Here is a 15911-nt window from a genome sequence, read left to right as displayed (position 1 = left end):
CTAGGATAATCTACATCATGGATTTCAAATTTCACATTTTTCCTGCAAACTCATTATGAAAAGTATCTATTGATAACAAGATCCGCCGTACCAGTACTGGTACGTACCGGTTCCATACTGATCCTGTACCGGCTCCGTATCGGTCCTGTACCGGTTCTCCAACGATAAGCTATCGGTACCGAATTCCATGATGATCCGGTACCGATTCCAAGCCGGACCGGTACGATGTACCATGATTGATAATGTCTTCGACTTTTGTAAAATATTCTTTGACTTCAACAGCATTAGATGACATGGTACATTTGCAGAAATATGGATAAAAAAAAGGTAGAATAGCAAAACAAGTATTTTATAAGGGTATACATGTAAATATTAATTTTGGAAGGATGTTCATACAAAATTTGATATTTAGGAGGATATTCATTATATATATATATATATATATATATATAAACTCTATTTTAAACCTTATTATATAAAACCGGCCGGCCCAAACCCCGCTCACCGTGTTAAGCCCGTATAAACTCGGGCGCCCAAACCCGCGAAGCGGTACTAAAAAACACCCGCAACCTAAAATCTCCCGCGCAATAAGTCCGAGGAAAGGCGAAAAGTATTTGAAAACCACGGAACTCTTCGGGGGAAAAAACCCGCGGCAAAGAAGTCGAAACCATCTTCCCGCCGAAATCAAATAGAAGATGAGATTAAAAGGAGCTCTCCCAAAGCTCTCGTATTCCTTGTTCCTCTCCTCCCCCATCCGTTCTTCTTCTGATCGGTTGCTGTGATTTCGTTTCTCCACAGCAGGGACTGCAGAAGGCTTCAGATCGAGAAGAATGGGAAAATCTGTGACGCCGGAGGCTATCTCTGTGCTCCTTTCCAACCCTTCTCCCGATTCTTCTTCCGAGATTCCAGAGATCATCGTGCAAGTCGTGGATCTCAAGCCCATCGGCAGCAGTTCTACCCGATTCACGTTAGTTTTCTCCTCTCTCAGCTTCTTCTATTTTTTCCACTGATTCGTTCCTGTTAAGCTTGATTTTCTGGTTTTCGTGGGATTTTCTTTTTTTTAAGAAAGAGACCTTTTTAGAGACCGGGCTTCTTCTTTCCTGGAAAACAAAGATCACATAGCTTTTATTTGTTGCCGTTATCATTAAAAAAATGAAAATTTTATGGCACGGCTGCACTTCTGGCTACAGCGTCAGAATCCAATATTCTTTAGATCTGTGTCAAAAAATTCGCTCTGTGTTCTATTATTTTGAAGGATACAGAGGATAGGAAAGAAGCATATGATCCCTTTGTCTAATTTCTCAATAAAATACACGATGCGACACAAACTGTCTTGACTTGACCAGAGAAATCGTGATTAATGAGAGTTCATGATACCGGGCTTCCTGGATAACATGTTGTGATGTTTTGCTTTGGTAATCTTGTGCAATAACATGTGACTTCTTGACATAGTACTGGAGTTTTTCTCTAATACTATATTTGCTATTCACGTGTAATCATTTTTCCTCTATTGAGATGTAACTGGGGTCAATAGTTTATTCATAATAATCCTTTGTTACAGATTTATGGCTAGTGATGGGAAGGCCAAGCTCAAGGCGATGCTTCCGAGTCATTTTTCTTCAGAAATCCATTCAGGAAATCTTCAGAACCTTGGACTCATCCAGATTCTTGATTACACATGCAATGCCATTCCCAACCAAACCGAGAAGTAAGGACCAAAACAGGACAGCGAACATATTTGTCTTTTTACCTAGAACTACATTTATGATGATAATCTTAAAATTTACACTGTATCAGGGCTTTAATTGTGACAAAATGTGAGGTGGTTTCACCTTCCCTTGAAATGGAGATCAAAAGTGATGTGAAGAAAGTTGAATCTGGGATCTTGCTGAAGCCTAAGCAGGAAGCAGTATCAAAGTCAGCAGCTCAGATCGTGGACGAGCAACGCAGGAAGTATGCGATTTTATCCCTAGCACAACTGCCCAATTGGATTGATTGACCTGAGTGTCTGTTTGTGTACCTTTAATGCTAGGAACCCTAAAAAAACGAAAGAAAAAGCCCTCTTCATAAGAACACATATATCAAAAAAGCATGAAAAAGAGCATGCCTTTAAGATGTTTGCATGTATGCAATGCTCTATACGTTCCAGACCTGCTTTTAAGATGTTTTAGCTAATGTTCTCTTTGATGTTATCCTCTCCATCAGTTCTGCTCCTGCTGCCAGAATGGCTATGACAAGAAGAGTTCACCCTCTTGTTTCCTTGAATCCTTATCAAGGCAACTGGACCATAAAGGTTCGAGTCACAAACAAAGGGAATTTGAGGTCTTATAAGAATGCTAGAGGAGAGGGTCTTGTTTTCAATATAGAATTGACAGATGAGGATGTAAGTTCTTTATTCACCTTAAAATCTTTATTTATATGAGTGGTTTATTGGTCTAGCTGTTGAAGTTAATTCATTTTGGATTCTTCTGCAGGGTACTCAGATACAGGCCACCATGTTCAATGAAGCTGCAAGCAAGTTTTATCCTAAATTTGAATTGGGAAAGGTTTACTACATTTCAAAAGGATCTCTTAGGGTTGCAAATAGACAGTTCAGAACTGTGCAAAATGACTATGAGATGACGTTAAATGAAAACTCTATAGTTGAAGAGGCAGATGGAGAAGCTTTCATACCAGAGACAAAATATAACTTTGTCAAGATTGATCAATTGGGGTCATATGTTAATGGCAGGGAGCTTGTAGGTAAGATTTGCATTCCGTATTTTGCCTTGACTGACAACTTTTGGCCTTTTAGTTCTTAGAACCTTTTCTTACATCTCTTGTTCTATCAAACTTTTTTCTCTTTTACTTGCAGATATAATTGGTATTGTTCAGAATGTTTCACCAACTTTAAGTGTTCGAAGGAAGAGCAACAATGAACCTATTCCAAAGCGTGATATTACTGTGGCAGATGATTCGTAAGTTTTTAGTCATGGTCATTGTTGCCATTGTAGTAGTTGTCGTTGTCATCTTTCTTTCTTTCTTTTTTTTTTTCCTTGTCGAGAGAAGGAGACTAATGGGTGAGGCCCACATTAGTCACCAGAATTTATTAGAAAAATTGAAGGGAAAGCGTGCCCATCATCAAGAATTACATCATAACTAGTTGTTGTACTAGTTGTCGTTGTCATCATTGTTGCTGTTGTTATTTGGCATATGATAAGCTCTACATTGATTCCAATTGCAGGAACAAAACTGTTACTGTCTCCCTCTGGAATGAACTTGCTACAAATGCAGGCCAGGAGTTGCTGGACATGGCTGACACTACTCCTGTTGTAGCTATCAAATGCCTCAAAGTAGGAGATTTCCAAGGTACACTCAATTATAAACTGTCGTTATTGTCTCTTTTTCTTTCAATTCAAAGTAGTGTGATTGATTTACCGTGAGGAGTTTATAGGTGTCTCTCTCTCAACTGTAAGCAGAAGCACAGTTCTAATAAATCCAGACTTATCTGAATCAAAGAAGCTTAGAAGCTGGTAAGATTCCAAACTCTGATTCTTGCCTTTACCAAGAAGCACATGATTGCTCCTTTCTCATTTTCCTTTGCCCTTTTTCGTTTTGCATAACAGGTATGATTCTGAAGGCAAAGGTGTTCCAATGGCATCCATTGGCTCAAACTTTTCATCGAAGACAGGATTTAGGTCTCTGTACTCTGATAGAATTATACTCTCTCATATTACAAATGACCCAACCTTGGGTCAGGATAAGGTATGATGTCAGTTTGACCAAATTAATTCATATTTTCCATTTCAAAAGTCATTGTAGTTCCTTGAACTTGTTACTTTTGTTCTTATGTTGCAAATTATCTAAACTAGTTTATATTGGCCAGCCTGTGTTTTTCAGCATAAAAGCGTATGTAACTTACATCAAGCCTGATCAGACGATGTGGTATCGGGCTTGCAAGACCTGCAACAAGAAAGTGACTGAAGCTGTTGGTTCTGGTTATTGGTGTGAAGGGTGCCAGAAAAATGATGATCAGTGCTCTTTAAGGTAAAAGATGGAGCGAATGAGAAGCAACAAGTGATTTTGTCCCTGGAAAAAATTGAACACTATACTAAAGTGTGGTTTGCTACTTTGCAGGTACATAATGGTGGTGAAGGTTTCTGATCATTCAGGGGAAGCTTGGCTCTCAGTTTTCAACGAGCAAGCAGAGAAAATTATTGGATTCACTGCTGATGAGCTGGATAGGATTAAAACAGAGGTATGCTAATGATTAGACTGTTCCATAATTGCATGCTTCTACAAGTAACAGCTGCTTTATATTTCAGTTCTTCTTTTAAGCCATGGAAGCTATCATAAGTTCTATATTAATTAATTAGAAAGCATGCTAATGGGAATGCTAAAATGAGTGATTGTGTCTGTGTGCGTTTTCCCGCCCATTGTTATCTATGTTTTATAAACACTCATGGTTTAATCTTATACATTGTTATCTAATGCTTTATAAGCATTGCATGGTTTAGTCTTATACTTACTCTTGACTATTATATATCAGGAGGGTGACGAGAAGTATCAACTCAAACTGAAGGAAGCAACTTGGGTTCAACATCTTTTCCGAGTTAGTGTGACACAGTCCGAGTACATGAATGAGAGGAGGCAGAGGATAACCATCCGGTCTCAAGCAACAATAGATTTCTCTGCTGAGTCAAGATATCTGTTAGAAGAAATATCCAAGATGTCAATCTCTTAATCCAACTAAGCTTTACAGACCTGCCTTTTTTGATTAACAATCCTCTTTAATGTATGGAAGCTGCTGATTTCTTGATCGTATTTTTGGTTGTGAAGCTCAAACATGGAATACTCATTAGTTTTTGCAAGTGATGTATCATATGTTTCTTCAGAAGTTAAATCCTTCCCTATATTTCTGTATCACTGTCTTTTTCTCAGTCACTTTGTCTGAAGTGGTGAGGCCTTGGATCCATATATGTATTTGATATTGTTTTTCCTACTTTGGCTAAAGTTTCAGATCTTATTTGTTTAACTGGTGCATAGAACAAAATTAGCAAGGTCATTATTATAATTAATGTGCTTTAGCTGGTGCCTTGAATTGTCTAAGCTACCCATAGAGAGATATCAAGCACTGCTATAGAGGATCATGGGTTAAATTTGAGAACTGAAGGTTAGCAAGGTTCATTGGCATAACTATTTGCTATATATGATAGAAAAAAAGGACAGCTTTCAACCTATGATCCACAGATCAAAATTATGTTCCTCTTGCAATCAAGACCGATAATCGTACAGCCTCTCGGTCCACTGCCTAAAAGATTTAGTCTAAATAGAAGCTTCCTCTTGTGAGTATATCTCATAAAGTTTCTATGAGCACAAGTTTGTCTTGAATGACAACAACCCACATAGTCATATATAATAGATAGAAGAACATAAATAACAAAACCTATGCCACATTTTTGGTCACCAACACATCAACACAATAAGTGAATTTGTTACTGCAAACTACCAAACTGGATTTACCTTAAGTGAAAAGCATGCCACTTGTGGAACATAATTCTCCACAAAATTCTGAATCCTGTAGTATGTGAAATATTGTGCATTAAAATGAAATGAAGACATGTGCCATATCAACCATCAACATAATGTGCTAATTGGATCTGGATAAAATTTATTGGTTTCAGTTTATATTAGAAAAAACCTGCAATTTCCGAGCATGAGCTTTTGCAATTAGATCGGTTGGAGCTTGCAAGCGCCTGTTGAGTGGAAGCACTATGGTATCCTTCCATGGCCCAATACCAACAACATGGTCTTTAATATAGTCCAAGTATTTGTCTGAAGTAATTTCATCATAGGTCTCCATATCACCCACAAAATTACAAGTGAGTCAAAGAAAAACAATAAGATGAAAAGCGTTTCATTCAAAGGATGAAGTTAAGCTTAAATAAATTATCAGCACTTAAAAATAGAAGAATACCTGCTTTGTATCTTCAGTTAGTATGCTAAAGTCATCAGTTAAGAAGACTTTAGGTGAATCGATTAGCTTTGAGATGTATATGAGTGAGGTTGGAGCAAATGACTGAATGAATATTGGTTTCTCCAGCTAATCTTCCGACATGTACTCACCTTTGTATCCATATTTTTTAAGCATTTGAACAAATTTGTCCTCAAATTTCTTTCCATCTTCCCACTTAACCTGTTTTCGAGTAAAACATCCAAGAATGACAATTAGATTAGTATCTCAGTTTAAATTTAAAACTGAAATCCAACTTGAAGTCTATGATTTGAGAAGATTTTAGAAATCAATATTACTTCCAAGAGTCACCAGAACATTTACTCACATGTTTGTTGATGAAAACTGGATTTTTAATCTCCGGATATATTCCAACAACTCTCGGTGCATTTAATGCGATCGAGATGAATTCATCAAAGGTAATGATCTGAAATTTCCCTGTTTCGAATACATTAGAAAGGAGAATTAGCCTCTTGATGGCCAACCGATAAAGTTTGTAAGAATCAGAACTACTAGAATTTGATATAGGTGACATGGATAGAAGTACTAAATTTTTTCAATGTGCATACTCATTGTTCTGTTATGAGAACAGCAGAAAACTAACCGTTGTATTGTTGATCACGGAAAGGGAATCTCTGCTTTGCACGGAGTGTTTTTATCTCTTCCAATGTGAAGTCGACTGTAAATAACAAATGAAAAATTTATCATTCATCTCAAATCCCATCAAATTGCAATCCAACATTTAACAGAGCCCAACAGGCTATGAAATCCACACACCTATCATGATTCATGCTAAGATTGGGATGCTGAAAGTGCTCTGATGATAGCAGAAAGTGCTAGTAATAAAAAGATTGAGATGCATGCAAGTTAGCATCAACAAGAGCTAGCACTCCACAATTATCCAAATAAATGTTCGCATACCTGGAAACCATCCGGTGACGTTCGCCCACTGGACCTCATAAGTCCTTTTACGATCGGCGAACTCTTTATGCTCGGCTACATCGGTCGTGGCATCAAGGGTGACATCATGCATGCAGATGAGTTCACCATCCTTGGTGGCTAGTATATCAGATTCTATGAAGTCTGCACCTTCTTCAATTGTTCTGTACAAAGATCCAACAAAGTTCTTCAGAGGCTGATCTCCTTGATCCATAACAGCATACAAGATTCTAGGATTCGATAACCCTTCAAGTGCTATAGGTGCATTCATTATCAAAACTTACTACTATAGCGACAACAAATGCACCATCATATGCAAATAAAATTTCTGAAAAATTGCATCTAGCGTTCGAAAGCAAGCGAAGTATATTGTGCATGGATCTCACCATGTAAGCAGCAGCAGTTTCTTCAGGGAGCTCGCCATTCGATCCACGGTGCGCAATGTTGTAAGGGCGAAATGTTCGCAGAGGCTGCTTTGGTTTTTGACTCGAGTAGTCATGCAAAGGCCTTCCAGCACAACCACTAACAATCCATAGCATGAAGACAACGACAAAGCCTGCAATACATCAAGCAACACCCATTAGCCATATGCGATCCAACAAATGGAATAGCAGGAAAACAAGCCTAGATACATCTTGTCAGTCATGGCACAGGAAAGATTGAATCAGTATAGATCCTATAATTCTCCAAAGAAGGAAAGTGAAGGATTTAAAGAAGAGTTTGGGAGTGCTTTTGGCTTACAAAGAGAAGCCATTCTCTATTGCTTCGATCTCTCTCCCCTTGAAGCTATGGATTGCTTCGCTCGTTTGTGGCCTTTCATATGAATCTGCAAGGGTGGAATATTCCATTATGCCAGAGTAGCAGCTAAAGATTTGAACTCATCCGTCATAGTTTCAGTTTCAGTCATATAGATCAAATCAAACTCGCCCCCTTATCATCTCTTCTATCTCGTCTCTGTTAGGATTTGGTTCCATTTTTAACGGCACAAAGGTGGCACAGATCCTCACGCACCCACTTGCTCCCGGTCTTATTAAATCTGAACCATCCTTTTGAAATGAACGGCCTGAACTTGGATCATACACCTATTCATAATGTATCAAACATCCATTGGGTGCTACTTGCACCTGGAACAAGCAAACTTATTGCACCTCCTTGAAATATTTTCTACGCATGCTGAAGCTATTACAAATAACCACAGCAGTCCTTCAACAAATCACATAATTCAGATGTGCATTTGAAGCCTTCAACGACATCAAAAGGGAACTCGAATCCACTGATTTGTTTTTATTTTAGAGAAGTGGAGAAAACTGGCGAAAAATAAAAAATAGAATATGAGGACTTTCAAAGAGTCACCCATCCTAATATAGATTTGTTGGGGGAAAATCAGTCACTCCAAAATGTATAGGACATGCGGTCGGCACGTGTGTTGGCCCGCGGGGCTTTGCGGTTCCGAACCCCGTGCCAAAGTTGAGGGTTTGCCGTGCGTTGGGACCGACTTGATGTGGGTATCTCTCTTCCTTCTTGCTGCTTTGGATCCACGCCGTGTGCTATTGCCTTTGGGCTGCCGGCGGTGGGAAAGAATCAATGTGGGGCTCAATGTGTTGAAGGAAGTTGACTCTTGTATACCAATAAGCAACGATTACAAGGACTCAATGCAAGATCCGGAAGAAACCTTGCTATGCCTAAAACAATCTAAGGGGAGTGATGTTCTCCACCTTAGCCCAAGCCTTTCGGCTGAATGAAAAACAAAGGGGTACAACCCTTGACACTATGCTGGAAATTCAATTGCTAAGAGATGATTGCCGGCCCTAATGGCTCCTCTTATAGGCCGATTGCCTTGGCTTATTTTTGGACTTAATTCAAATGACAAAGGACTTCTAATTCGGCCGCAAGGGCCTGACCAAACTTGGCTCTTCTCTTGGCCATGTGTTGCATTGAGTTGGGCGCTTGGGATTTGATCTCGGTGTGGCCTGTGCACGTGTCATGAGCTGAGGCTGCCATCTGCCCGTGCGCAGCCTGATTTGGTGTTGTGCTGGGCGCTGGGCTGCGCTGCCTGATTTGCTGTGATATCCTTCCTGATTTGCAGGGGTGCGTTGCTGTTGCCTTGGCTCCCATGGATTGCTAGCGTGGCTGTCCTCGGTGCGTCCATCCTTCGGCCTGCTGCATCCTGGCCGCCTGTGTCTTCTCCTGCCGGATCCCTATGGAAGAGCCCACAGGCTCCTCCTTTGATTCTGCGCGTGCGCTTTCCTTGTTTGGCCCGGCGCCGATGTTGAGATGCTTGCCATGTGTCTCGGTCGGTTGGTTCTGGCCGGGCGCAATCTGCTGATGGTTTTTCTTGTTTGGCCTTGCGCGCGGATGGTTGCCACTTGTCCTTGGGCGCGCTCTCGGCCGGGCTGACGGCGGCTTGCCTTGTTTGGCCTTGCGCGCGGATGGCTGCCACTTGTCCTTGGGTCGCGCTCTTGGTCGGGCTGATCGTGGCTTTCCTTGTTTGGCTTTTGGGCGTGCGCGCGCTGGCTGGTCCGGGTCCAATGCATGCGGGCTCAGTTGCCTTGCTGTGTCTTTGGCTGGGCTCAACCCGTGCGCTGTCCTTGGGCTCGTCTGGCTTGGGCGCGCTCGGCCGAATGCAGTCTTGGCCGGTCCTTGCGCTTGCTGTGCTTCCTTGTGCGTGTGCGCCCAAGTGCGCACGCACGGGCTGGTGCTCCTGGTTGCCGCTCGTGCCCATGCCCATGTCTGGCGTGCGCGCAACCCACTGTTGCGCGGGCGCCAAGTGCTGGCGAGGGGCGGGGAGGCGGCTTTGCTGTGCACTGGCCGACTCCAGGCCTGGCGAGGTTCGGACGCGCCAGGCGGGCGCGGGTGCGGGGCGCGGGCGCGGGTGCTGGGCGCGCCGGGCGGGCGTGGGCGCTGGATGCTGGGCGCGCCGGGCGGGCACGGGCGCAGGCGCCCTGGCTGGTGGCCGCCCGCAGGCAGGCGCGCGGGCTGGCACGTGGGCGTGCGCCTGTGGCCGGGCTGCTGTGGTGGGCGCGCAGGGGGCTGCGCGTGCCGTGGGCTGTCTGGGCGCGCGGTTGGCCGCGCGCTGCTGTGGCTGGCCATGTGCGCGGTCGGCCGTGCGCTGCTGCAGAGGGCGCAGAACCTTGCATAGGTGCTGGTCTGGGCCTGCGCGGGGTTGTGCCATGGGCTGAGGGTGCTGGCCACTGCTTGGGCAGACCTCCAAGCAGTGGATTTGGCCCGGGCGTTGGTCTTGGCCGAGGTTGGCCTCGGCCATACTTGCTAGATCTTGGCTTGGCGGGCTGAGGTGTCTATCAACGTGCCTAAAGGCGCCCTTCCAGGAGGCGCCTGACCTGGAGGCGCCCGACCAGAAGGCGTCCGACCTGGAGGCGCCCGACCAGGAGACACCTGACCTGGAGGCGCCTAACCAGGCGCCCGACCAGAAGGCATCCGACCTGAAGGCGACCGACCAGGTGCCCGACCTGGAGGCGCCCGATCAGGCCTTAAGGCCCGCAACCAGATCTGGAGTCTGACCAAGCTACAGAGCCCTCATGGCATTGCAAGGGTCCTCGGAGGCTGTGCTCTGCAAGGCCTTCCCTGCGACTCTTCGGAGAACGGCTCGGCTTTGGTTCTCGAGACTGAAGCCGAGCACGGTATCCTCCTTTGAGTAGCTCGGCAGGCAGTTCGCTACCAAATTTGCTGTCAGCCGACGCCAGCGGCAGACATCGGATTCCCTTCTGGACGTCAAGCAAAAGGACGGGGAATCTTTTAGAGAATATCTCGACCGCTTCACTGCTGCAACCTGGGAGGTCTGCGAGCTCGACCAGTCGATAGCCATGTCGGCACTGAAGACTGGGGCTCGCTCTTGCAGATTCCTCTTCTTTATCGAGAAGAGCTTCCCCGCCGACTTCACTGAGATGCTGGCCCGAGCTTGAAAGTATGCGAAGGCCGAGGAGGCTATCGCCTCCAGAAAGGGCGCGACCGAGCAGGCCTCAAAGAAATAGAAGAAACGCCGCGAAGAGCGCGGCCGCCCAAGAAGCCGATCTCTCCGCCGAAATAACCAGCCTCGACTGAGGAGCCCACCTCGACAACGGGAACAACCATGGCCAAGGTCCCCGCCTCGACAGCAATCTCCACCGCGACCACGGATGTCCACATTGAATGCCCCCCGAGCAGAGGTCCTTATGGAGATAGAAGGTCAGGACTATTTCCGACCTCCACCCCCAATGCGGGACACGGGAGCTTGGCGCAATCCTAGGAAGTATTGCCGTTTCCACCGGGACAACGACCACGACACGGAGGATTGCTTGCAGCTCCGAGATGAGATCGAGGCGCTCATCCGCCGCGGGGTGCTCAACCGGTTCGTGCGGAACTGGCGCGAGGAAAGGAGGCCAGCGGAAAATGCCGCACCGAAGGTCCAAATGATAATAGACCCATCGCCGGCACCATCAACACCATTTGGGGGGGAAGCTCGACTGAAGAACCAATCGAGGGAAGGACCCCTCCGAAGCGCCCGCGCACCTTCGAAGCCATCTCATTCTCAGACAAGGACATGGAAGGAGTTGAAACTCCTCATGATGACGCTGTAGTCATCTTTATGATTGTAAATAAGTTTGATGTAAAACGTGTCCTAGTTGATAATGGAAGCTCGACGAATGTTTGGTACTACGATGCCTATCAAAAAATGGGGATGACGGAAAGCCAGCTTCGGAGAATGAATGCTCCACTAATCGGATTCACCGGGGACTCCGTCCTGGTTGAGGGTGAGGTCAGCCTTCTTGTCACGGTCGGTCTCACTCCCCGAGAAAGCACTGTGAGGATGGACTTCCTTGTGGTCCGCCTGCCTTCGGCCTACAACGCCTTTCTCGGACGACCAGGGCTAAATGCCCTCCGAGCTATGGTCTCGACTTACCACTTGCTCGTACGGTTCGCCACCGACCAAGGAGTAGGCGAAGTTCGTGGGGACCAGCTGATAGCTAAGCGGTGCTATATGGCAACCCATAAAGCCAAGCAACCGGCTAAAGCACCAAGCCAAGAGGAGCAAACTGCCGAGGCGCCAATATTAAATCAGGCGCTACCCATTGAAACCTTAGAGGTGCAGGACGACCTCTACAAGGAACGGGTAGAGCCCGGTGAGCTTCTTACCCAAGTTCCATTAAGACAAAACTGCCTAGAGCTAACTGTGCAGGTCGGCTCCGGCCTGAGCTCCCTCGAAAGGGACCGCCTGATCGAGTTCCTTCGGACCAACATGGACATCTTCGCCTGGTCGCCCGCCGACATGCCGGGAATCGACCCTAAGGTCATGGTCCACCAGCTCCAAGTGAAGCCGCCTGCAGACCCGTGCGGCAGAAAAAACGGGGCTCCGCCCTGGAACGACAACGGGCAACGACAAAGGAGGTGGACAAACTTCTCGATGCCGGCTTCATCCGAAAAATTTCCTATCCGGACTGGCTCGCCAACGTGGTCCTCGTGAAGAAATCTAACGGAAAATGGCGCTTGTGCGTGGACTACACCGACTTGATCAAAGCTTGCCCAAAGGACAGCTTTCTACTTTCCAACATCGACCAGCTCGTCGACTCCACCTCGGGACACCAGTTGCTGATCTTCATGGACGCCTTCTCGAGATATAATCAAATCCGAATGGCGCCGGAAGATGAGGAGAAGACGGCTTTCATCACCGATAGGGGCACTTATTGTTATAAAGTGATGCCTTTCGGGTTGAAGAATGCCGGAGCAACATACCAAAGGCTGGTCGGCCAAATCTTTAAAGACCAAATAGGCTGGAACATGGAGGTCTATGTGGACGACATGCTGGTGAAAAGCCGAACGGCGGAGGACCATATGGTCGACCTCAGTGAAGCATTCTTCATTCTCAGAAAATATCAAATGAAGCTCAACCCTGCAAAGTGCGCCTTCGGAGTCACCTCGGGCAAGTTCCTTGGGTTCGTGGTAACCCAACGGGGAATCGAAGCAAACCCTGAGAAGATCCGAGCGCTACAAGGGATGGGGCCTCCGAAGACGGTCAAAGAGGTACAGCGACTCACTGGGAGGGTCGCAGCTCTGAGGAGATTTGTCTCCAGGTCGGCCGAGCGGTGCCTCCCATTCTTTAAGATCCTCAAGCGACCGAAGGACTTTTTATGGTCGGAGGAATGCCAGCATACTTTTGAAGAGCTCATGCGCCTTCTTGCTTCTCCGCCACTACTCACCAAACCCCAGCAGGGTGAGCTCCTTTATCTATACTTGGCCGTCTTCCCGGTTGCGGTAAGCTCGATCCTGGTCTGAGAAGAGAACAAGCTCCAAAGACCAGTGTACTACGCCAGCCGGGTCTAAGGGATGCTGAGACAAGATATTTCAGACTAAAGAAAATAATTTTTGTCTTGGTCACCTCGGCTCGGAGGCTCCGACCTTATTTCCAGGCCCACACTGTGGCCATACTGACCGACCAGCCAATGAAGCAGATTCTGCAGTGGTCGGACCACGCCGGGAAGATTGCCAAGTGGGCAGTTGAGCTCGAGGAGTTCGACCTCGAATACCGTCCGAGGCCGGCAATCAAAGCTCAGGCGCTCGCCGATTTTATCGTGGAGTGCACTTTGCCCGACGACCCCGAGCACCAACTCATGCCAACGAAGGAGACCCCGGGGTAGCCATGGTTCCTACATGTGGACGGCTCCTCGACCTCGGGGGGTAGCGGAGCCGGTCTTATCCTTACAAGCCCAGATGGGGTAGTTGCAGAGCAGGCCCTACGCCTCGAGTTTCCGGCCTCGAACAATGAGGCAGAGTATGAGGCACTCATCGCCGGGCTCAAATTGGCGAAGGAGCTAAAAGTCGAGGATCTGAAGGCTTTCAGTGACTCCCAACTGGTCGTGAGCCAGATCCTGGGGGACTTTGAAGCAAGAGAGCCGTCAATGCAGAAATATCTCCGGAAGGTGCGGGACCACACCTCTACTATGAGCTCCTTCAACATCCAACATATTTCCAGGACAGAGAACCTGAGAGCAGACGAACTGTCGAAGCTGGCGACCTCCCGCATGAGCGAGCTTCCTAAGGCAACAATGCTCGAATATCTTCAAATGCCTAGCACGGAGGAGCCTGAGCCGACCCTCTACATCGAAGTGGAACCGAGTTGGATGGACAAGCTTGTCAACTATCTACAAGGTGGAGTCCTCCCCAATGACGAGCTCGAGGCTCGCCGAATCAGGCATTTAGCTTCCCGATTCATATTGTATGAAGGCAAGCTCGACCGAAAATCCTTCACCTCTCCTCTCCTCAGATGCCTCTACCCGTCAGAGGCAGACTATGCTATGCGAGAAGTCCATGAAGGGATATGCGGGAACTATCTAGGAGGCCAAGCACTGGCTCATAAAATCTTGCACCAAGGATATTTTTGGCCCACACTCCAAAAGGACACAACGGACTTCGTCCGAAAATATGACCGATGCCAGCGGAACGCTAATATCCAGCGCCGACCCTCGGCCCCGCTGACCTCGATCAGTGCCCCCTGGCCATTCGCCCAGTGGGGGATTGACATCCTGGGGCCATTTTTTCTGGCAACCGGCAGAGAAAATTTCTGGTTATCTCCATCGACTACTTCACCAAGTGGGTCGAAGCTGAACCAGTGGCTCGGATCACTGAGCAGAAGATGCGGAACTTTGTGTGGAAGTCGATCATCTGTAGATTTGGACTCCCCCGCATCCTCATATCTGACAATGGTCGTCAGTTCGACAACATCCGTTTAAGAGAATTATGCTCCGTGCTCGGCATCGATCACCGCTTCACCTCGGTCGCCCATCCACAGACAAATGAAAAAACCGAGGTGACGAATCGCACCATTCTTCAGGAGCTCAAAGCTAGGCTCGACCGCTTTAAGGGACAATGGGTCGAAGACCTCTATAATGTCCTCTGGGCCTACATAACAACATTCCGGCTCCCCACCGGCGAAACCCCCTTCAACCTAGCATACGGAACGGAAGCTGTTATTCCTTTGAAAGTTGGACTCCCCTCACCAAGAGTGGAACACTACGACACGACCTCCAACTCTTCCCAACTCAGGGGCAACCTGGACCTCGTCGAGGAAACAAGGGAAGCTGCCTGAGTTCGTATGGTAAGGTATCAACGAAAAACGGCACAGTACTATAACTCCAGAGTAAAAGCCAAGCTCTTCAAAGTGGAAGATCTCGTCCTCAGGAGGGTTGAAGCTTCTCAGCCTTTCGAGCAGGGGAAGCTAGCCCCGAATTGGGAATGACCCTACCGGATCGCACGTATCCAGCGGCCCGGAGCATAAAAGCTGGAATCTCTCGAAGGAACCTTCATCCCACGAAGCTGGAATTCCGAGAATCTACGGATGTATTACCAGTAAAACCCCAAGGGGTTCCTGGTGATCGGGAACATGAATCCCGTCTCCTCCTTACGATAATTCATCTACAGTTCTCCTTTGATCATGCTATCTTTCTCCTAATATTGGAACATTTGTGATCCTCAGATTACCCGACTCAGCTCGGATGCCCGACACAGCTCGGATGCCCGACCAAGATCGGATGCCCCAGCCAAGCCTGGAACGCTCTGTCGCATCGATATCGAGCTTGGTCTCGATCTCCCTCAAAGACCCCGACTAAGTTCGGGATGCCCCGTGTGTCGCCGTAGAGTCCCAAACTCCCTCGACCTCGTGAAGTGTCACAGATCGACAGTGCGTTTCCAGACCCCTCGACCTTGCGCACAATCCTTCGACTAAGATCGGGATGCCCCGTGTGTCGACCGTAGAGTTCCAACTCCCTCGACCTCGGAAAGCATCGCAGGTTGACAGTGCATTTTCAGACCCCTCGACCTTGCGCACGATCCCTCGACTAAGATCGGGATGTCTCGTGTGTCGACCGTAGAGTTCCAAACTTCCTCGACCTCGGAAAGCGTTGTAGGTCGACAGTGCATTCCCAGACCTCTCGGCCTTACGCACGATCCCCCGACTAAGGTCGAGATGCCCCGTTGAGTCGACAGTGAGCCC

The 15911-nt window shown here is 47.1% G+C and overlaps 2 protein-coding genes across 2 annotated transcripts; one reads left to right on the top strand and one right to left on the bottom strand.

Annotated features, from left to right (window-relative positions):
• The first annotated feature begins 551 nt into the window (after positions 1–551).
• Positions 552–4998, top strand: LOC103710366 (replication protein A 70 kDa DNA-binding subunit B-like). The gene is made up of 12 exons (XM_008796055.6): positions 552–967; positions 1562–1708; positions 1798–1953; positions 2206–2383; positions 2475–2742; positions 2855–2957; positions 3224–3348; positions 3434–3512; positions 3606–3744; positions 3866–4026; positions 4117–4237; positions 4529–4998. Exons 1-12 carry the CDS (start codon positions 831–833, stop codon positions 4721–4723), a joined length of 1809 nt encoding a protein of 602 aa, XP_008794277.4. The 5' UTR covers positions 552–830; the 3' UTR covers positions 4724–4998.
• Positions 4999–5145: 147 nt separating this feature from the next.
• LOC103711218 (glycerophosphodiester phosphodiesterase GDPD6) lies at positions 5146–8300 on the bottom strand. The gene is given in 8 exon segments (XM_089924178.1): positions 5146–5557; positions 5681–5836; positions 5957–6175; positions 6321–6430; positions 6597–6671; positions 6914–7118; positions 7318–7487; positions 7673–8300. Coding segments are annotated over 8 exon segments (1002 nt in total). The 5' UTR covers positions 7686–8300; the 3' UTR covers positions 5146–5503.
• Between the last annotated feature and the right edge of the window lie 7611 nt (positions 8301–15911).

Source organism: Phoenix dactylifera, chromosome 7, assembly GCF_051530095.1.
Source record: "Phoenix dactylifera cultivar Ajwa chromosome 7, Ajwa_hap1_PhDact_Kaust_v1.1, whole genome shotgun sequence".
Taxonomy (NCBI): domain Eukaryota; kingdom Viridiplantae; phylum Streptophyta; class Magnoliopsida; order Arecales; family Arecaceae; genus Phoenix; species Phoenix dactylifera.
The sequence above is the reverse complement of the archived record's forward strand: the minus strand, read 5'-3'. Positions and strand labels throughout refer to the sequence as shown.